Source organism: Xyrauchen texanus, chromosome 12 (genome assembly GCF_025860055.1).
Source record: "Xyrauchen texanus isolate HMW12.3.18 chromosome 12, RBS_HiC_50CHRs, whole genome shotgun sequence".
Taxonomy (NCBI): Eukaryota; Metazoa; Chordata; class Actinopteri; order Cypriniformes; family Catostomidae; genus Xyrauchen; species Xyrauchen texanus.
The window spans coordinates 38351641-38375067 of record NC_068287.1 but is presented as its reverse complement, the minus strand read 5'-3'; the positions used below and the strand labels follow the sequence as shown (position 1 = coordinate 38375067).

Below are 23427 nucleotides of genomic sequence, written 5' to 3'. Positions count from 1 at the left end.
GCAGCTAATGAACACAGGGGACACGGGATGCGCTTCGTGAGAAAAACCTTCTTCCTCAAACCCTTTACACCAATCAATGAGATGCCGCCTTCTTGAAAACCCGCACGATTGGGTACATTATATGTCTTGACATTCCTTTTAGCCAATCAGAGGAGGCAAGCGTGACCACCTGTCCAATCAGCATTGAGGACGCAGTTCCAAAGCTTATAAATAACAAGGTGACAGTTTTCACCGGCGTACTTATTGCCAGTGTCCCAAAGCCCTTGTGAGCTGTATCCAATAGGTAAGTCATGGTTCTCTGCGTTCATGTTTAGCGGCAGAAAAGTGTTCTTTAAAGCTAGAAATATACGGCAGTTTCTTATCCAGCTCCGATGATTTCAGCTCTTGGCTGCCATTCAAAGAAGCGCATTGCTAAAGCTCCGCTTGCCACTTGTCAAAGTCATTTCAAATGTATATGATTACGTCTACGAGCACGTCCCAGCACACAGAGCTGAAGAGTTACCGGTGAACTACGCAAGCGGGTTTTTTTACTTCGCGATTTACTATTGCATCTCATATGTGCGAACGTTTTATTCTCGTATTGCTCGCAATCTGTCTTGGGTGACACTTGCAAAATGTCTGTCTCGCGCTGGGCCCGAAGCAGCCTGGACGCTCGCGCTGCACATGAACCAGACTAGTGCAAATGTTTAATGTTGCCAAGGGCATGCATGTGCAACCCGTGTCATTTCTATAAGACCGTTCATATGTTGAGTTTCAATAAAGTACAAAAGGGCCCATTGATGACCTTCACTCTCTGTAGTAAAGTATAAGGGCCAACACATTTGGCCCTTATACTTGTGGGAGGACCGAGTTAAACACATTTGGCATAGGGCTGAGGCGGATCATACAACATATATTAGTGCCTTTTCTGTATTCTTTCTGAATGATCGTACTCTATAATGACTTGCATATTATATAACGAGCAAACAGCCAGGAACAAGATCATTCTGCTCAGCCTGTTCAAAAGGTTATGCAAAGAGTGTCCTGGCAAGTACATGTCAATTAATCAAGTCACAAGTGCTAAAGTTTTGTATCTGATTAAGTGTACATTTTGAATATTTGTATGCTTTTCCTCATCCTTTATAGTGTCCTTCAGAAATGGACCGTTTAACAGCCTAACTGTGTCTAATTGGTTCATGCTTATGGGCCACAAATTGTGTATCCGGTTTCAGAGAGACATTTGGATGATCAAGTGTGTGTGACACATCCTTCTGTAGTCTTAACATGACCTTTATGCTGCCATGTGTTTGACCACTGACCTGGAGGGGCTAAGCTCTCGGCTAGAGAGTAGGCAGTTTTCCATCCTTTGGAGGCTCTTTTGCTTAAGCTGATTGCTTTAGTCTCACACATGCACCTCTAGTCTAAATAAAACGTACAGACCATCTGTCATTTGATTTGGCTTTAGTTGGGGTACTGTGGAAGTACAAACCCCTTTTACATCCTAGTCTTGAAACACTGCTATTTTTTTATATCTCTAAATGGGCCAGTTATGGTCTCCATGATCTAAGCAATTGAAAGCTGATTGGATTGGAACTGATAGCTTGATTGGCTATTAATTCAATTGGAAGTTTCTTCAAGTGTTAAATGAGTTGTAATCTTTTCTAATCTACCCATGTACATTAGCTTTAATGGTAGGGAACAAGATGCAGTGTTTCCTAAAGGATTTTGTGAGACTGTGGTGGGTTGGCGTGCTCCCCCGTAGCATAGTTTTGCAAATTTTTAAAGCTAAATGCATCAATCTGGTGCACTTTTAGAGCAAAATTAAGAGGCTAGATCTATGAAGAATGTTGTGCTCTTGTAGTCATTTAATCATAAACTCATTGGTTGCAGGGCTTGATAATTGTGCATCGTCATGTGCTTGTCCTATGGACATGGTCATTCACTTGTCCAAGTAGTCGGTAAATGTCCAAGACATTTTAGTTACGTGCTCAAGTAACATGTCAAAGCTTGTTGTATATTTTTATAAAATTGACCGATGCCCAACCTAATAGTGTGATAGATTTATTATTTTGTCACGTATGGTCCGATAAAGAAAAGCCTCCATCACCATCAATGAGATCTACTTTTTCCATCACGTTATTGCAGTGAGATCTACCATGTACAATAAAGGTGTTCACTTTAGACATCACTCTGCATGATGGGCATTATCTTCATGAATACTTCACCAAGACTGGTATTTTGGCAGCATGTATTTGACCGCTCCGGTGTGCATTAGCATGAGCATTTTCAGCGCGCACACATATACGCCCCCAGTCAATCAAACAGTATGCAGCTGTTACTGATCGCTTGCGAATTATAAAATTACATGCTCTGGATTACTTTCAACAGCAGAATAAGAATATTAACTTTCTAATAAGTGACACAGGCCTAGGCTATCCGAAGCCGAAAAAGCTTTATTGCCAAGTATGTTTTTTTTTTTTTACGCATTAAAAGGAATTTGTTTTGGTGTTGTAGGCACAAATATAGCCAGTTATTTTCTTTGTTATTGATATTTAATCAGGCTACTTGTCTGGTCGGGCAAGTAAAATTGGCTTTAACTTGCCCCTTCAAAAATCCACTTGACCTCGACAACCAGACAAGCGTTACTGTGGAGCCCTTGGTTGTATAGATATGAATAGTGATGACACAGCAAAAAAAAAGTCGCACCCACAAAGCATGGTAAACGAGACCGAGTTTAACGCAGTTCACAAATGGTCAAAACGTAAAATGGACTAGAGCATACATTTGAGCCATCAACGAAATGAAGCTAAGTGTTGAACTTGCTGCTCAGATACTGACAATAGTTATGTTGTCAGAGCCACTGGTAATAACAATAACATTAGCTAATGTTGGATTAATGTTAATTATCAATGATAACTTCTGCTGTAACATAATCTGCTTGCTGTCGTACATTGATAATGATAAAATTGTGTTTAGTCTAGCGGATACTGTAATGTTATTTAACATTACTTGCCAAACAAACGATGTGGGGGTGGGGAACTGACTGACTGGGAGTGAGAGATGCTTTGACGAAGCAACAGCGCAAAACGCAACGGAGATCTTTTATGTTATGCGAATTGTAAAAATATTTTCTGTTCATTATGAAACTGGCAGGACGCCATAATGTGAAATGCTGGCATGGGACCCACTTTGGTTATCTTTACCTTTCTTTCACATGTCTAACATTTAACTTTTTATTTGTATTTTTCTCCACAGGCTACAAACATGTATGCATGTGCTAAGTTTGTCACCTCGCCTGCTGTGGTACGTATTCAAGCTGTACTAACACTGTCGCACTCCTGTCTCAGAAAAGGATTTTTATAATGTTCTCAAATCAAAATCAAATCCCTTTATTGTCACTCGACCATATACACATGTGCAACAGTGGGTGAAAGTCTTGGATGCAGCTCCAAGCAACATGGCAGTATGACAATTACAATAAACATATGATTTACACATAACACAGTTTACATATCTTGTTACACAATATATATGATACGCCTAATAATATACAATATACAGTATGCACAAAAGACTGCATACAATAAAAATTGTATATAACCCCCCCCCCCCCCCATGTAATGAGTGGAAATAAATATGAAGTGTTTACATTCAGCTGTTGGTTTATTGGCTGTTGCCAGTGTGTTAAGAGAAGTTTAAAATGGGCGTACAGTCTGAGGCTTTTAAATTGCGGTGCTGATGTATGTATCGGAACCAATCAAGAGTTCAAAAGTCTGATTGCTTTGGGGAAGAGGTTGTCATTATGTCTGCTGGTGCGGGTCCTGATGCTACGATACTGCCTGCCTGATGGTGGCAATGAGAGTAGCCCATGCCTCGGGTGTCTGGAGTCTCTGATGATCCTCCATGCTTTTCACACACCGTCTGTTATATATGTCCTGGAGGGAGGGAAGCTCACCTCCGATGATGTGTCTGGCAGTTTGCTCGCAGCGCAGCAGCCATACTCTGTGCCATCTACTTAAAGTCTTGTTTCTTGTGCATTTAATTACTTGTACTATTTAAAAATTGATACAAATGTGAAGTTACGCCACTTGCTTTACTGCATCACTTTAACTTGAACATGCATGTGTACTTTTGTATGTTTTAATATGAAAAACTTTGTTATGGTTTGAAACAATGTAGCAATATCCCGTTATGGATATGCAATTATGTATTGGCTCTATTCTGAAAGTTTATTCTCTTTCCTCAGCTCCGTGGAGGGTCCAGGGTTTTGGCCCGGCCCGTTTCAGTGTCTGTGTTCAACAGACCTGAAGTAAGAAGTGATCAGGTAAAAATGTGCTTTCCATGATGCTCTAGTAGTCTTATTACTGTCACTTGTGCATGGATTCAGATGCATGCATTACTCCCTTTCCCAATTTCTGGAAAATCAATAAATTGTTTTTATTGAATAACCATATTGTAAAGCCTATTTTTGTATAATCCAGTCAGATGTATTAAATAGTTTATAAATGAAAACTACCTCTTATAGAATTTACTCTTTATTTTGAACTTGACAAACATTTTTTTTAATATCAAACATCATAGAACAGAATTTTAGTAAGGGTGGTGTAGTTTGAAACCCCTTATTTGGTACATGACCTGGTGTTTTAGCCGAAAACGGCTTCTTAAAATTATTACGGTAACCTGAAGGACAAGCATAGAGATGTGCTTTCTGACAATTTTGTCAGAGTTGGCCTCTTAAGTCTTCACATAATAACAATATGATTCATAAAATTGATTATGCCCATTTTTGTGCTATTTGTAACCAACCAGGGCAAGTGGAGTTATTTTGGCCCTTATATGGCTCATATGGTGAGGATTTTCTCACTATACATTACAACATTTTTAATATTAAAACTTCAATCTCACGGGGCCGTCTCATCTTGGACTTGCACTGACACATAGCGGCTTGGATGCAGCATAATCAATGATTCCTTTTCAGATGCCATTGTAGAAATTTTGTATTCAGATTTAATCAGTGATTGAAAGTGTCAAATAACAGGACAGTTACTGTAAGTGAGCAGTATTCAGCTGGTCATGTGATTCAAACATGGCAGCCCCCATGGCAGACCCTCTTAATGTAGAATAAAATGTATGGTTTATATGCTTTTATATGGTTACTGATATAACTCGAGTCTTCATTTTTATGCGAGTGGTCATGATTTCCTACATCTATTGCAAAATTACAAATTCATGTCTTTTAGCAAGAAGTCAGCTTTTTTTTTTTTTTTTTTAATTGACATTATTTCCTTCGTCCACATGAGGGTGCATTGAATACATATAACTATACAGCACCGTTTTATACTATTGCAAAATAAATTCATGGCTGGTTAATTGTTTTTACTAAAAGTGCTTAAAATATAAATTAAAGTTTTAATCTGTTCATATTCTAAGTAAAATGAAGGGGGAAATGCTTCAATAGGCAGTTCTGTGTAAACCTGTTACACTTGCACTGGTGTCACAGTATGTACTACCAGGTATATAGAGGAAAACATTACCGAGTGCACCTTTTGTGCTGAATCCCACGCTGCATTTTACGCCCAGCCGATTCAGTTATAATAATGAATATTCAAGACACTGGAACGATGAGACCCAATGCAGCAGCCACTCTGCAAGTACTAGAGTAATCAATTGGAGTACTAGAGTAGATGAAATGACCAAAAAAAAGTTTGATATTCTGGGATTTTATATCCTGACGGAGCGTCTTAGCCCATTGATTTTGATTGGGACCAGTTCTTTTTAGGGACTTTATTATAGATTATATTGACAGCAGCTCAATGCACAATTTCAAGAGTGTGAATTTTTTTTTATTTGGTGCTACTCTTGCATATAACCAATACTTTTTCCTTTACTTTTTAGGCAGCCCTGCTGCCAGTCAGTCAAGCTTCCCTTCTTAATGTAGCCCGGGGGTTCCAGACCAGCGCTGTATCCAGAGATATTGACACGGCAGCTAAGTTCATTGGTGCTGGTGCAGCCACAGTTGGTGTCGCCGGTTCAGGAGCTGGAATTGGAACAGTGTTCGGCAGCCTCATTATTGGCTATGCCAGGTAATTTTAAAGTTTGAGGTTGAAGCATAAGGGAAGTGCTTCCCACAATAGCAGATGATCTAGATCAGTGTGCATTCACAACTGTAACAATAAGTGATAATTAATTAAATGAACAAACTGTTTTTAAAATTTGCATTTTCCTGCTGAACCAATTTGCTGCTATTTTATTTATTTTGTCAATAAATGGCTGATACATCAGTGCACCCCTAATTCAAGTAGAACATGCTGTATATTATGGAGGAGGAAAACTTTATTTTGGAGGTCCAAACTTGATGTACTTGCCCTTATATTTACAGTGAATTGCTTTAAAAAAAAAACACACAAGACCACTGATGGCTCATTTCTGTGGTTAGGTCAATGTAGTTGGTCTGTCTTATAAATAATTTTACAGTTTGTTTTGAAACAAATAGTAGCCTAAACTCATTTAGAAACTTAAACTACAACTGCCACCGTTGTAATGAAAATGAGGTCCAATAGATTTAGTATAACATTTGTCAATACCACAGTTACTGTTACTATTGTAAAAATTTGTTTTTAATTTTAGTAAGCGTAATGTGCAATATGGAGAAAGAAAAAAAAAACTATTTTGGCACATACAGTGTCCCTTTTCCTCGTCAGTTGCAGTTTATAATGTCAGGGCTGCCGAATGTTAGATGAATGTCATTAAATTTCCCTCTGCGGTCAAATTCTGCTTTGGCCATGGAAAAAAATAAATTGAGGAAGAACCCTGCCACTTTATTTCCCTGTGCTCCGTGACCCACCAGTTGAGAAACCCTGATCTAGATGCCAGACAATAATAAATAAGTGTAAAATGCAATGTAGGATTTTGCATTGGTACAGGAATTGTCAAATGATTCCAAGTACTGTTTTGTTACCGGGTCCTCTGCATCTTTGAATACGGTTGTCTTTGATCAACATACTGTAAGTTTGACCACAGTTTTACACTAATATCTAAAATGAGCTTTCTTTGATTGCAGTAGGATGCAAGAAATGTTTGGTTTCTGTTTTACATTGTAGCTAATTGCTAATTATCTTTTCATTAACAGGAACCCCTCCCTGAAACAGCAGCTTTTCTCTTATGCCATTTTGGGCTTTGCATTGTCTGAGGCCATGGGTCTGTTCTGTCTGATGGTGGCGTTCCTTATCTTGTTCGCCATGTGATTTAGACGTCTGTTCTCCCACACTGTCAACTCTGGAGACCGGAGCCATGACACACAGCTTATGCCGTGGCATTGCCATTCCAACAAGGAACTCTCCCTTTTTAGGTTCCCCTGTACCATTTTTCTCGTTCCAAAAGTTTTATGTAAGAACTCAATTCACATAAGACGATCTGAATAAATGGTTGAAATCTGTTTTATCTGGCTCTGGTGTTTTCCTGCTATAAGGATTTGAGGTGGTAGAGGAGGTCTGAGGTTGGAGTCTGATGTGACACTGTAGCAATGAGACTGATATTGGCATACTGACAAAGTTAATAAGCGATTTATATCTGTTAAACTTTGTCAAAATCAAATTATTTGTAAACAAACAAGGCAGTTCTCTTAGATGTAGGATGATTTTATATATATATATATATATATATATATATATATATTTTTTATGAACAAACTTCCTTAGACTTCAGATACTAACTTGTTTTGCTCTTAAATCTACCCAATTTTGTTAGTCTAATGTGCTTATCAAGTGTGTTAGACACTCACAAGGAGTGTCCCTTTGGGGTGACCAGTGTGCCTTACTCTGATATGATGTTGATGAGGGCATGGCATCCAAAAGTCGCCTCTTTCAGGGTTTGGAACTTCTGACATTTTAAAATAATCAATCCATTTATTTTAAGCACCAAGATACTGCAACTACCACAATTCAATGGTAATAAAGCAAGTTGACTTGTTCTGCTTTGTGATGTGCTGTATTTAATCTAAAACTATTAGCTAAAATATAATATTTCACACATTGGGTACTCTGGTCCTCACAATTCTGTTTAAATTTGAACAACTCCAGCTCTGTGTTAAAGAGGATACAGTGCATCCAGAAAGTATTCACAGCGCCTCACTTTTTCCATATTTTGTTATGTTACGGCCTTATTCCAAAATTTATTAAATTATTTCTCAATTCTAATGTCAACGTGAAAAGTTTGTTTGAAATCTTTGCAAATGTATTAAAAATGAAAACAAATCACATGTACAAGTGTTCACAGCCTTGCTAAATACTTTGTTGAAGCACCTTTGGCACCAATTACAGCCTCAAGTCTTTTGTTGGAGTATGATGCTACAAGCTTGGCACACCTATTTTTGGGCAGTTTCTCCCATTCTTTGCAGGACCTCTCAAACTCCATCAGGTTGGATGGGGAGCATCTGTGAACAGCCATTTTCAGATCTCTCCAGAGATGTTAAAGTCTGAGCTCTGGCTTGGCCACTAAAAAACATTCACAAAGTTGTCCCGTAGCCACTCCTTTTATCTTGGCTGTGTGCTTAGGGTCGTTGTCCTGTTGGAAGATGAACCTTCGCCCCAGTCTGAGGTCCAGAGTGCGCTGGAGCAGGTTTTCATCAAGGATGTCTATACATTGCTGCATTCATCTTTCCCTCAATCCTGACTAGTCTCCCAGTTCCTGCTGCTGAAAATCATGGCAGGAACATCCCCACAGCATGTTCCTGCCACCACCATGCTTCACTGTAGGGATGGTATTGGCCAGGTGATGAGGTTTCCTCCAGACATGACGCTTGCCATTCAGGCCAAAGAGTTCAATCTTTGTTTCATCAGACCAGAGAATTTTGTTTCTTATGGTTGGCATCCTTCAGGCACCTTTTGGCAAACTCCAGGTGGGCTGTCATGTGCCTTTTACTGAGTGGCTTCCGTCTGGCCTCTCTACCATACAGGCCTTATTGGTGGAGTGCTGCAAAGATTATTCTTCTGGAAGGTTCTCCTCCACAGAGAAACACTGGAGCTCTGGCAGAGTGACCATCGGGTTCACAATATACCCCCCCGAATAATTTCTGCACCCTTCCCCAGATCTGATACAATCCTGTCCCGGAGGTCTACAGACAATTCCTTTGGACTTCATGGCTTGGTTTGTGCACTGACATGCACGGTTAACTGTGGGACCTTATATAGACAGGTGTATGCCTTTCCAAATCATGTCCTATCAACTGAATTTACCACAGGTGTACTCCAAGTTGTAGAAACATCTCAAGGATGATCAGTGGAAACAGGATGCACCTGAGCTACATATTGAGTGTCATGGCAAAGGCTGTGAATACTTATGTACATGTGATTTTTTTTTTTATTTTTATAAATTTGCAAAGATTTCAAACAAACTTTTCACGTTGTCATTATGGTTTATTGAATTGAGGAAAATACTGAATTTAATCCATTTTGGAATAAGGCTGTAACATAACAAAATGTGGAAAAAAGTGAAGGGCTGTGAATACTTTCCAGATGCACTTTAGTTCACTCAAAAATAAAAATTATCTCTTTTTACTTTTTTGTTGTATTGTCTGTCTTCAGGAAAAACAAAAAGAATATTTCAGCTCTGCAGGTCCATACAATGTGTAATCGAGCTTGAAATCATGATCGCCAAAGGAGACTGCTGTCAAGATGTACAGTGAAAAAGTTTTATTTTGGTCTGTTCTACCCTAAAAAAAACAACTGGGTCACCTCTGAAGACAGATATTAAACAACTGGAGTCAGATGGATTACTTATGCTGTTTTATGTTCTTTTTAACGCTTAAAATGTTGGTCACCATTCACTTGCATTGTATGGACCTAGAGAGCTGAGATATTCTTAAAATATTTGGCTGACTTTTTCCATACTACTGAATCAGGGCAGAGTGTAAGATTAGGCCAACTACCTTTAGATTTATCATGCTGCCACCAAAATACCATAGTTACTTAAAACAAGCCATTGCTAATGCTAGATATTGTTATTGCCATTGCTGTAAAACTGCGGTAGCCAACATCCCTGCCATAACAAAAATGTATCAATATTTAAGTATTTTTTACTATAAATCTCCACTTTCACATTTGTGCGATGACATGAGGGTGAGTAAACGGTGAGAGAATTTTCATTTTGGGGTGAATTATCCCTTTAACCCTTATTCTCTTTGTTTATGCTTTACCTTAAAGGTGTTGGGGTCAATTTTGACCACACACACAAAGTGTGATTGTAGCGAAAACTCAGTTTTATTTTAGGAGATTATGCCATGTGTAGGGGCAGATGGCTGCATCTCCTGATAAGACAATCAAGTAAAATTAGGTGAAATTACAATATATTACCAGCAGGTCCATTCATGTGTCTGGTTGTGACAAACAGATATTTTTTTCTTCCTAAATACAGTGATGCATTTGGATATATATTAACACATTGTCAAAGACATTAAAGATAGTATTTTTGTCAAAGTTTGTAGGTGTTTTGAAGAGTCAGTTTTTGCAATGATGCCCTATATATGATTACATGCTACTACAAATTCAAGACTTGGAGTAAGATTTTAGTAACCTATTTTATTTTTTCAAACATCAATTTAATACCCAATTTAATAATTAAATGTGCAATATGTAACCATTTTCATGTAATATTCACCTTTTTTTGCCAATGTGTGAACGGCTTGTAACGCAACTTAAAAAATTAGCCCTTCCCGAACTTCCTAGGATGCATCTAAAAGCATGTAGACTGATTTTCATGTGAAGGGAGCGGGTCACTTTTTCTGGGAAAATCCAAAGGATGTGACGTTTATGCATACTCCTGATAGCCTTGTCTCAGACAGTAGCTTCTCTTCCACGTCAACAGACAGTCTGCAACACTAGATAACGTTACCTTAGAGATGGAATCCAGCAAACGTCCCAGCACAACACAGACTCCTACACAACTCCCAGTAAGCCAAAATAAATAAATATACTGAATCCCGTCTGGCTAAGCATGAATGTGATCGTGGTCGAGCAAAATCTAGAGTGAACATCGGCAGGGCATTTGATTCCTCGAGGGACATTCGTTTGTTTTTGGAGATCAAAACCAACCCTGAATTGGCGTTCTTATTGAACAGGTAAGCTTACATAACTGCAAATCATGTGAAATATAGTGCCATAAAGATTGATCTGTGTCATTTTAGCTAACTTGATCTTGCCTGCTAACGCTGATGAATTACAAGCTACCTTGCTTTGTAACTTTCAAATAATTTCAACGATCTTCTCTTTATACTGAAAGTCAGGTTAATGTCAATGTTAATTTTAATTATTCAGCAAGGTAAACTACAATAACACATGAAATGAATACTAGACAATGTACAAGATAATGCAAAAAGTTCCATTCATTAGTGTAACATAACATGGTTATACAGAAAATATATACATTATATTATTATAAAACAATAGCCCATCGATATCAAAATATCAGTTGTGATGGAATCACAGCAATACTGAATAAATACTGAATTGTGTCAATATATTTATAATGTACAGTCTATTTTATAAACAGCTACTGTCATCATCCACCAAATTTAGCTAACAATGGAGCTAATATGGAGTCTCAAAGTTTGTAGTCACTGGCCAAATTTATTATGATGGTACCCCCCTAGGGAGTTGGTGCCCTACTCACACTGTGTAGTATGCATGTAGGGAGCAGCGGTACTGTTTGTAGTAAAACAATCATAACTGTAATTTTAATTATGTTACCTTATCTGTCATCTGTGGAGTGTGTGCACGAGCAACAGGCAGCTGGCTGCAGTTCACTTCACGGCCACAGGTGTCCTTAATAAAAAGGGTTTCTGAATCTTACATACTGCACCTTTAAGTTAATAATAAGAAATAAATGAAAAATGTCAATAAAACCAACAGCAATAAACGGAAATGAACAGGAGTGAACAGTGAACATAGTACTAGAATAACATTTTGCAATGGCAAACTTGGCTTTTTTGCAGGCATAAAAATTCTGAACATTCAGTGAACTGAATAGCAATGTGTTATAATACCACCCCTTATATATGTGTGTGTGTGTGTGTGTGTGTGTGTGTGTGTGTGTGTGTGTGTGTGTGTGTGTGTGTGTGTGTGTGTGTGTGTGTGTGTGTGTGTGTGTGTATAGGTAATGTCAGCAAAGTCACGAAATCACATGCCACTGAGATGAAGGAAACCATGTTTTTAAAGAAGCAGAGTTCAAAAGGGGTACCTCACAATGGTTAAGACATCTTCTTACACTGTTTGAAACACTGCATGGTTTTCACAATGGCTATGGTTACCGTGGAATCATTTTGTAAGGGCCCTCAGTGTTGCAGTAACTCAGTGTTGTGAGGCACTTTCCAATCCATCCTGACCACCAACGAACTCCCTTTGGCTGACTTTCCTTCAGGAGGGCACGGCTAGATGGCGGTATTTCCTCCTAATCGAGGAGGAAGTGCAGAGAAATTAAACAACAAACAGGCCAGACCTAACGGTGGAGAAACTACGTTGATGTGTCGTCTACTGAATGATATCCACGTTAAATGCTTCTCTAAAAATCTATTTATTTTCCAGTTAGTACGTTAATATTGGCGCTGCTTTCGACACAGGTTGTCTAATTGAGGTCGGAAGAGGGAAAAGGGAGAATATGTAGGAGTCATACTCTCTCCCTGCCCTCCTCCAGTTGCCTCCACGAGAGGAGAAACAGAAACTGCAAAAAGAAACTGATTGATCTTACAGCGTGATCGACGATGGCTGACAACGTGGGAGATGAAGCCAACGGTTATATAGCGGGTCAGGACCACGGGACGCAGTTGTCCGCGAGTTTGGGTCATTCTATACCGGGGCTCTCATCAGCCTCAACGCCTCCGGCAGCAGCCGCAGAGACCGGCCTGGCTGTGGTCGCTCACGGGATCGCGCATACCATCGCTCCCGCCGTGGAGAGCGGGTTCAGTGTGCTGAGCCATGCGGTGGACTCCCCGGTCACCGCGGCCCAGCATCTGTCTCCCGGGATCGTCTCGGCTATCCCGGTCGGTGCGCCGAATCTTGCCGGAGCGGGCCTCCTGTCCCAACTTCACGCTACCTCATGGGACCCAACGTTAAGCACCGACTGGGATAACGAAAAGGCGTCTCAGCAATGCATTCTCCGGATAAAACGGTAATGCTGGTGGACTTCAGACTTCAGGTTCTCTATTTGGTTTCAGAAATGTAAAGCTTTTCACGTTATTTTGCGTTTTTGTCAACATTCATGTCCTAACATATGGTGAGATCCAGCCATGCATGTACAGGGTATGTGCCAGTGTGCTGAATGGACAAACAAAAGTTTGCCAAGCAAAAGTTACAAATATATTTGCACAAATGTCACAATAATTTGATGTTGTCAGTCAACTGCATTTATAGTGCACAAGTTTTAGTATAGCACTAATAATGGAGCTATGGACAGTTTTGGGTCAGTAATTTCTCTCTCTAGTTTGGCATATTAAATGTCAGCATCCATGTTTTTGAAAAATTGTGCATTATGTAATTATAAAGTCTTTGTGTTTTTACTAATGTTATACTCCATTCTTGTCCTCCATTCAGGGACATCATGTCCATCTATAAAGAACCACCTCCGGGAATGTTTGTGGTTCCTGATCCTCACGATATGACCAAGGTAAGCATCAACAGACTTTTCCCTGAAGTGTGGTGATATATCAGATCATCCACGCACAACTTACCATGTGCCCCGTTGAGAGCGAGAACCACTAATCGCGACCACAAGGAGGTGACCCCATGTGACTCTACCCTCGCTAGCAACTGTGCCAATATGTTTGCTTAGGAGACCTGGCTGGAGTCACTCAGCACGCCCTGGATTTGAACTCGCGACTCCAGGGGTGGAAGACGGCGTCAATACTCGCTGAGCTACCCAGGCCCCTCCCAGATGTTATCTTGATTAAACATTGACTTTTACAACAAGTCGATCATTGAGCTGGATGGCTACAAAAGCAGAACTTCACATTGGGTTCCACTTCTGTCAGCCAAGAACAGAAAAATGAGGCTGCAGTCGGCCTACCATTTGTGTATCACATATTCATATATGACTGAGCAGTCGATGTTTTTCCAATCTTCTACTGTCTGGTTTTGGTGAGTCTGTCCACTGTAGGCTTAATTTCCTGTTCTTAGCTGACAGAAGTTGAACCCAACGAATCCTCTGCTGTGAGTGTCATGTCACGGTTACCCAATCTAAATTTCTGCCCCGAACCTACAACATAGCCTCCGCCAAGTGGCCATCGCGTGGATTGCATTAATAGTTCTGCATTGGTGTGATTACGTCGTTCTGTGAGTACACAGCCAAAATGCTAGTGTACTGAGAAAATGTCTTAATTTCTGAAATAATTATATATTCTATAAATAAACAAATGCAGTGTCATTTGTGGATTCAAAAGTATTTGTTATATTATTGTAGCATTAAACGTGAGTTCATCAAAGTTTGTTGTAATAAGGTGATTTACTATACATGTTGCTTGCTCTTTAGTCGCTTAATAATAAATACATATTTTGGCATTCTTTGACGCTCAGTGCTGAAATAGAAAACAAAATCCCAATTTTTCAAATCACAAAATGGTTGTCAATTTAAAGCTTATAAGATGGACTTTACAATGCATATAGGAAATATAACCAACTCTTAACAGATGCTTCTTATTTTGCTGACAAATTAGCGTTCCATCACTTATTAAAAACAATAATTTTACTGTACAGGTGAAACTTGAAAAATTAGAATATTGTGAAAAGGTTCAGTATTGTAGGCTCAAAGTGTCACACTCTAATCAGCTAAACACCTGCAAAGGGTTCCTGAGCCTTTAAATGGTCTCTCAGTCTGGTTCAGTTGAATTCACAATCATGGGGAAGACTGCTGACCTGACAGTTGTGCAGAAAACCATCATTGACACCCTCCACAAGGAGGGAAAGCCTCAAAAGGTAATTGCAAAAGAAGTTGGATGTTCTCAAAGTGCTGTATCAAAGCACATTAATAGAAAGTTAAGTGGAAGGGAAAAGTATGGAAGAAAAAGGTGCACAAGCAGCAGGGATGACCGTAGCCTGGAGAGGATTGTCAGGAAAAGGCCATTCAAATGTGTGGGGGAGCTTCACAAGGAGTGGACTGAGGCTGGAGTTACTGCATCAAGAGCCACCACACACAGACGGGTCCTGCACATGGGCTTCAAATGTCAAACGTCTTACCTTGGCTAAAGAAAAAAAGAACTGGTCTGTTGCTCAGTGGTCCAAAGTCCTCATTTCTGATGAGAGCAAATTTTGCATCTCATTTGGAAACCAAGGTCCCAGAGTCTGGAGGAAGAATGGAGAGGCACACAATCCAAGATGCTTGAAGTCCAGTGTGAAGTTTCCACAGTCTGTGTTGGTTTGGGGAGCTATGTCATCGGCTGGTGTTGGTCCACTGTGCTTTATTAAGTCCAGAGTCAACGCAGCCGTCTACCGGGACATTTTAGAGCACTTCATGCTTCCTTCAGCAGACAAGCTTTATGGAGATGCTGACTTCATTTTCCAGCAGGACTTGGCACTTGCCCACACTGCCAAAAGTACCAAAACCTGGTTCAATAACCATGGTATTACTGTGCTTGATTGGCCAGCAAACTTGCCTGACCTAAACCCCATAGAGAATCTATGGGGCATTGCCAAGAGAAAGATGAGAGACATGAGACCAAACAATGCAGAAGAGCTGGAGGCCGCTATTGAAGCATCTTGGTCTTCCATAACACCTCAGCAGTGCCACAGGCTGATAGCATCCATGCCACGCCGCATTGAGGCAGTAATTAATGCAAAAGGGGCCCAAACCAAGTACTGAGTACATATGCATGATTATACTTTTCAGAGGGCCGACATTTCTGTATTTAAAATCCTTTTTTTTTTATTGATTTCATGTAATATTCTAATTTTCTGAGATTCTGAATTTGGGGTTTTCATAAGCTGTAAGCCATAATCATCAAAATTATATCAAATAAAGGCTTGAAATATCTTACTTTGCTTGTAATGAGTCTATATAATATATTAGTTTCACCTTTTAAGTTGAATTACTGAAATTACTGAACTTTTGCACGATATTCTAATTTTTCGAGTTTCACCTGTACACCGTACTGTAGCGTGTCGTTACGTTTTTGGAAAGGTGCACGTCAGGCTGCAGCATACGCATTAACTGCAGTAGCTATGCGTAACCTATGGCTTTGGTTTGACGCAGAAGGATAAATCTTCCTTTACCACCACAAATTCTTCATCAAACTTTGCTGCTGAACTAGTTTGACTTAAAGTGAAAAATTGTCTTCCTCCTCCTGTCTCGACAGATTCACGCCCTCATCACTGGCCCCTTCGACACACCATATGAGGGTGGCTTCTTCCTCTTCCTGTTCCGTTGTCCCCCTGACTATCCCATCCACCCTCCACGAGTCAAACTAATCACTACCGGACACAACACTGTTCGTTTCAATCCCAACTTCTATCGCAATGGCAAAGTGTGCCTCAGCATCCTTGGGTAAGAGTTGACTCAACCAGTGGTGAGGTGTCGGTCTGCAAGCTGGTTTTAAATTTGTTTCTGTTCAATATTATAATTTGAGTCTCATGCTTTACTTGGCCATTTTTTAAAACAGAATTTTGTTGCCTAGTTACTTAGCAGTCACAGTCATTTTGAGTTTTGGAAACTTGCCCTACATCTAGCTAACTATTTGGCATGAGTATTGTATTCGGTCCAGTCAAACAGCATTCCTTCATGATCTCAATTTTGGTGGTTGTTTTTTCTACAGCACATGGACTGGGCCAGCATGGAGTCCTGCGCAAAGCATCTCCTCCGTTCTTATATCTATACAGTCCCTAATGACAGAAAACCCTTACCACAATGAGCCAGGCTTTGAGCAGGTACTACATCCCAAAATTTGAAGTTAATGGGATAGTTCACCCAAAAATGAAAATTCTCTCATCATTTATTCACCCTTATGCCATTCCAGATGTGTATGACTTTCTTTCTTCTGCAGAACACACAAAGATTTTTAGAAAAACATCTCGTCTCTGTAGGTCCATACAATACAAGTGAATGGTGGCCTGAACTTTGGTGCATAAAGACAGCATAAAAGTAATCCATAAGACTCCAGTGGTTAAATTCATATTTTCAGAAGGAATAAGATAGGTGTGGATTTAAAAAAAATCTGCTAAGAATGCAAATCACCAAAAACAAAAGAAGTGAAAAGGTGATATTTATAGTATATAAAAAAGGACTTAAATATTTATGTTTTTTATCCACACTTATCACATTGCTTCTGAAGACACGGATTTAACCACTTCAGTCTCATGGATTACTTCTGTGCTGTCTTTATGAGCTTTTTGGACCTTCAAAGTTCTGGCCACCATTCACTTGTATTGTATGGACATACAGAGATGAGATATTTTTCTAAAAAGGTTAGTTTGTGTTCTGCAGAAGAAAGAAAGTCATACACGTCTGGGATGCCATGAGGGTGAGTAAATTATGGGAGAACTGTCATTTTTGGGTGAACTATCCCTTTAAATATACAGCATGGTTATTCCTTGTCCTGCTGAACAGTATGCCCTCCTGTTGTTGTTTTGTCACAGTGGATACTGTAGTTTAGTCTGCACATTCATCTGTTTGTTAGGAAAGGCATCCAGGTGACAGCAAAAACTATAATGAGTGCATCCGCCACGAGACCATGCGAGTTGCTGTGTGTGATATGCTAGAGGGAAAAGTGTCATGTCCTGAGGCCTTGTGGTGAGTGACTATGCCTTGACAGGTTGTTATCCAAAAAACACCCTTATTTAGCATCTTGGTCCTTTTTAAGGGACGTTAGCCATTCTAAACTGTTTATTTGTAATTGTCTTTTTTATGAAGAAATATAATCATGAATGTGCTATGTAATGGAGTTATTCTTGGATAACTCATTCAACAAGGTCATTAGTAGGTAATAGTCTTAAAGGGATAGTTCACCCAAAAAGTAAAGTTTTGTAATAATTTACTCACCCTTGTGTTGTTCCAAATCTTTCTTTCCTCTGTGGAACACAAAAAGAGATGTTGGGTAGAATTTCATCTTTATACATTCATCCTCATTCACTTACTAAGGCTCTTGATTTTATATTTTAGGACTATCCCCTTCATTTAGAACTATCCCCTTAAGAGCTTTATTTCTCTGTTCCCAGGAATGTGATGGAGAAATCCTTCCTGGAGTACTATGATTTCTATGAGGGGGTTTGCAAAGAACGTCTGCATCTCCAAGGGCAAAACATGCAGGTACATTTTATTTGTGTGTGCGTACTTTCCACAATGCTTTTCACTTTACGTTGGGCTTTGAGATTGTCATTTAAATTGTCATCATTGCACTAGAAATACAACCATTATGCAACCTTTTATTTATCATTGTAACAAATATAAGAATCATACAAGTATATACAGTATGTCATTCTTGTCAGTACTTTCAGAATACCAATAAGAATAAAGAATGTGATGTACTAGAGTCTGAATCATTCAGGACCGTTTCCGTTTGCCTGGAGCCATTCTGTGGGATTTTCAGTGTTGTTTTTGTCAAGCCACACTGAATCAGCATTCAGGCAGTTTGCAGTTGTGACGTACATGTTTAAGGGAACTGTTGTACAGATCGCAGTGGATTTGAAATGTCTTTATTTGGTTTGTTCTTACTTTCATAGTAATTTCATTGTATGTTGTATTAGAGTTGGAAGTGTGGCATATAGGTTGTAATTTTAAGGCTGAGATGATTTTGCGAGACAAACCTCTGATGGAAGGTCTATTCACACCGACTCCGTATAAAAATGAAACTAAATACTATTTCACTCCTGTACATTAGGTGGTGCTGTTGCTACACCGGTCTCCTGTTTGCACCCTTCAGTGGTTAGAGATGAATATACTGAATGCTGCTAAAGCATTTATTTACCTACTTTGGCATATATTTCATTGTTCTTTCCATGGTGTTGATGCATTTTGAGGAGTATATATTCTGTTTTTATGTGAGTGAGATGAGTAAAGAGTGCTGTTTCATATTTATTTGCACATGTATTTAGTGACAAATAGGTCTATATTCCAGACTCCCGAACTTCTCTTTTTATAATGCCTCGATTAATGTCTGGATAATATAACACAAGGCACAGTGAAATAAATACATGTAGAATAATGTAGTATAAAATATGATGCATATATAAAAAAATTATATAAAAGAAAACGCTACTCACAGTCTTTTCTTTATGTAAATTATTGCATTACTTTGTTCAGGGTTCCCACGCATCGTGGAAAACCTGGAATTTTGCAATGCAGTTTTCAGGTCATGGAAAAGTCATGGAAAATTATAAAAATACCTAACTGTCCTGGAAAATAAGTATTTGTCCTGGAAAATATTTCGGTATAATAAAACGGTTTGACTTTGTTGTTAGCAAGGTTTCCGTTACATGTACAAAAATATGTAAGACACTGAATAGGAGTCAAATACACAAATTTGTGTCGTTTTGTCACTGCCTGCGGCTGCACATTGTGAAACAACATTAACGGTTAAGGGTGCTTACACCCTCATGATTGATTACAGCAGCAGCCAATTGTGTGCTTGGCAATCGCGGTCCAACCGAGGTAGATCGCTTGATTGGTTACAGCTTGCTTGGCTACAGCAACACGTTCATCGAAGCGACACTCGTGAAACTTCTCATTTAAAAACAAACTGAATGACCTGGTTTTTGTAGCTTCTGAAGTGAAGTGAAGCGATGCGTTTTTGTAAGAAAAATATCCATATTTATAACTTTATAAACTATAATCACTGGCTTACTCTATCCTCTGTGCTTTCGCTTTCGTCACATCTCACCGGAGCTTACACTACGCCCACATCATATGCCGGAACTCGACTCTCTCATGAAGGCATGGACGGCCGTTACCTGAAGCCAGTGATTATATTGATTTATATTTTTCTTACAAAAACGCATCGCTTCAGAAGGAATTTATTAACCCCCTGGAGCCGTATGGATTACTTTTTTGATTAATGGATGGGCTTTTTTGGGCTTCAAAATCTAAGGTACCATTCACTCCCATTATAAAGCTTGGATGAGCCAAGATATTTTTTAATATAACTCCGATTGTGCCGAAATCAGAAAGTCATATACAACTAGGATGGCTTGAGGGTGAGTAAATTATGGGATCATTTTCAGTTTTGGTCAACTAACCCTTTAAATACTGTAGGAAACTGATACAGTTATCTGCTTTGTTCTTGTAACGCTTAAACATACTATAGAGTTTGTTGACTATCCTGCATTTTTAAATAAAGACATATTGTCAGCACACAGTTGTTTGGTGCTGTTCTTTGTGCTTAAAGCCCTAATAATCACGCCCCCTGACCGTACGTATATTCTGTTATAAGGAATTTTCCTACCATCAAAGCAATTCAAACTTGAAGTATCACCTTCATATTTTGAATAAATAATCACAGTCAGCCTGTAGGGGGCAGTCAGCACAACTCCTGCTGTACAGATAACAAAGCACACAAAAAATAGCGCAGAATGATGCAAGAACGCATCCTGTAAGAACAGCACTTATGTCTAGCTTGGAAAAATTGTCTAACTCTATTGCCAAATGTATTGCTGTGGACTGTAGGCCAGTGATAGTTTGTTTTAAAACTATCAATTGACTTCTAAAGCCACTTTGTATTGTCTGATCAATACGTCACTCATATGCAACAATAATGTCATGTTTTTGTATTATCTGAACCACTTAAGTAATATAATATAATGTAACCTTTGTTATTATTATTTTGATATCTTTTTTTTGGGGGTGCAATAAATTAAATAGCATCTCATGTAATTAATTGGTAGTCATAGTTATAATAGAATATTATGTGTGTACTGTTTTCTATTCATAGGGAAGCATTTTTTGCTGCTTATTATTATCATTTGTGAACTGTTGAATATATGTTATCTTTTTATTACAGGATCCTTTTGGGGAGAAGAGAGGTCGTTTTGACTACCAGGGTCTGTTGACCCGTCTCCGAGCCACCCAGAGGCGTTTGCGGGAAAAGTGCCCACCAGAGGACAACGACGGTGACTCTGAATCAGACACCAGCTCTTCTGGTACTGATCCGGACAGTCAGGGTAGCTCACAGCCATAGTGCACCCTCTTGCGGTGCAAAAAGGGCAAGGTTAGATTGTTTCCCTTTACCCGCAGCTCTGGACTCTCAAGCGAGGACAAATTCAAGGAGAGCTGAGAAAGCCTGTAGAATCTGCTCATGAGGAACAGGGGTTCTCTGAGTTTCTGTCCTTCTGATTGGTTAATATTTTTCCACTTGCTCCTTGTGTGCTGTCCATTGACTGCCTTTTGTTTTCACAATATTTTTTCCCTAATGGAGAATGGTTTCAGTCAAGTGGAGAATAATGAGGGCCTTGCGAGTTGCAAGGTGTGTTTGCATGTTTATAAGAGAGCGATGTACATGCCAATTTCTCAGCAGGTCTCAGCACAGCCTCTGCCTTTCAACTCCATGTTTCTTTGCCACCTTTCTCGTTCTGTGTAGAGCTCAACAGAAAGAAGAAATTCTATTCATACTAGTCAAAAAATGTATGATAATTAAACCACTCTTAAAAACAACCCAGTATGCTTGCAAATGCTCACATCTCACCTATAGTTTGCGAGTTTCCTGGTCTTATTGTTCCAGCGTTTCCTTGACGTTTGATAGTGATCAAAACATTTATCATCTTGCCTAAGTAAATCATTTAAGAAATGAATATATGATTATAAATGTAGTTGTTATGTTACGAATTCATAATGAATTGAATGCCACACTTTAAGAGAAAGAAATCAGAACTTTTAAAAAAATGTACATAGAATTGTCCATAGAGATATTTTATTTTAATGTTCAACGTTCTTGAAATGCTATTGAACAGTAAAGTAAAAGTATCAGCAGCCTGCAGACTGATTCCCCAAACACTTATGGGAAAGGTTGCCTTTTGAGTGTTATTGACTCTTTAAACATATAGTTTTGTTCGGTTAATTTATGTATATCTCTAATTGTGAAGCTGTTGGTTGAGTTTGAAAAGAGACATGTCTCTTCTGTTATTGTTCTGGGAATAATCTTGGGGAACTGAATTTACTACAAGGTAGAAACTTGTATTTTGTTTAATAATTCCAGTCATAATGCTTGGACATCAGTTCCGAGCCAGCTTCAGCGCAGAATGCCCCTCAATAATGCTACAAATATAATATTTTGTTGTCTTTACCGGGTATACTGTTGTCACTGGTGTCCTCATATGCAACAGGATAAAGATGCCTAAAGGAAGAGTATAATGTTCAGACATTATATGGCACCATAGTTCACGACTAGCTCATATAGTGCTCCTATTCGTTTTCACAAGAGTGCACCAACAATCTCTTGCAATCCATCCCTTTAAAGAGCAGGTAGTTGATCTGGTTCCCCGCAATATGCTAAACATGAAACCAAACAGCCGACAGCCTTTACTTTGTGTACATGTACATTTGATTATTATTATTATTATTATTATTATTTTCTTCAAGGAAAAGCAGCTGACTTTTCTGTTTAGAGCACTTGTTTCATACCAGGCTTAGCCCTGGACTGTATTACAGTTGATGGTGAACCTCCATTAAAAAAAATAGTCAACAAAACACCTTCAACGAAGCTCTATTGTAGCAGATGGACCATTACAAATACAGTTCTGAGGTTTTTGCATGCGTTATAGTTTTAATGCAGTTTTTTTTTCTCCTATATGAGAGTGAATATACTCTGGTCTAGGACATTGCATTTTGACAAAACAACACAGTTGGGTTTCTCAATTTGTTTGTTTTGAATGAAACATTTCACACTAAACCTATAGAATACCCTGTAAGAGGAAAGAGTTCCCTAACTGTGAGTTTGACTTTGTGATGTAGTAATGCTTTTCCCTTGTTAGCGAAATGAAAATTATGTAAATAATAAATGTATTAATCAATTGCAACTAAGAAGAAAAATATACATATACAACTTCTGATTACTTTTGACTCTGTTTTATTTAATCTGTGTTCTACCAACCCAACACTTTAATACTTCCGTTCATATTTCACACATAATAACAAACTTAATTTCACATGATTTTTTTTTCTGATCATAAGCTCTGGTTCTGGAAGTTCTGGTAAATTGGTAATGTGCCTTTTATTGCCTGAGTTTAAATGAAAATTTTTATTCGAAGTTTTGAATTAGATTTACAAAATAAACTTGGTGTGGTCCAACTGATCCATTGTGTTCTATGTGGGACCTTCATTTCAGACCGCAGATTTGTATACTCTGGAATTATAGTACATTTCAACGTTTGGTTAAATAGTATTTTTAGTTCATTTATTGTAAATCATGAAACGAGGGTTGAATGACTTGAAAGATTTCTTAATGTGAAGTTCGACCATGGGCCGACGGCATGAATTTAATACTTATTA

The 23427-nt window shown here is 38.8% G+C and overlaps 2 protein-coding genes across 2 annotated transcripts; both read left to right on the top strand.

Annotated features, from left to right (window-relative positions):
* Window positions 1-165: 165 nt before the first annotated feature.
* Window positions 166-7414, top strand: LOC127653401 (ATP synthase F(0) complex subunit C2, mitochondrial-like). The gene is made up of 5 exons (XM_052140076.1): window positions 166-283; window positions 3235-3282; window positions 4226-4303; window positions 5875-6062; window positions 7109-7414. The coding sequence occupies exons 2-5, from the start codon at window positions 3244-3246 to the stop codon at window positions 7221-7223; spliced, it is 420 nt and encodes a 139-aa protein (XP_051996036.1). The 5' UTR covers window positions 166-283; window positions 3235-3243; the 3' UTR covers window positions 7224-7414.
* Window positions 7415-12446: 5032 nt separating this feature from the next.
* On the top strand, window positions 12447-23189 carry LOC127652817 (ubiquitin-conjugating enzyme E2 Z-like). Its single transcript, XM_052139212.1, has 7 exons — window positions 12447-13137; window positions 13560-13632; window positions 16313-16500; window positions 16769-16880; window positions 17630-17742; window positions 18168-18258; window positions 20945-23189. The coding sequence occupies exons 1-7, from the start codon at window positions 12731-12733 to the stop codon at window positions 21119-21121; spliced, it is 1161 nt and encodes a 386-aa protein (XP_051995172.1). The 5' UTR covers window positions 12447-12730; the 3' UTR covers window positions 21122-23189.
* Window positions 23190-23427: the final 238 nt, after the last annotated feature.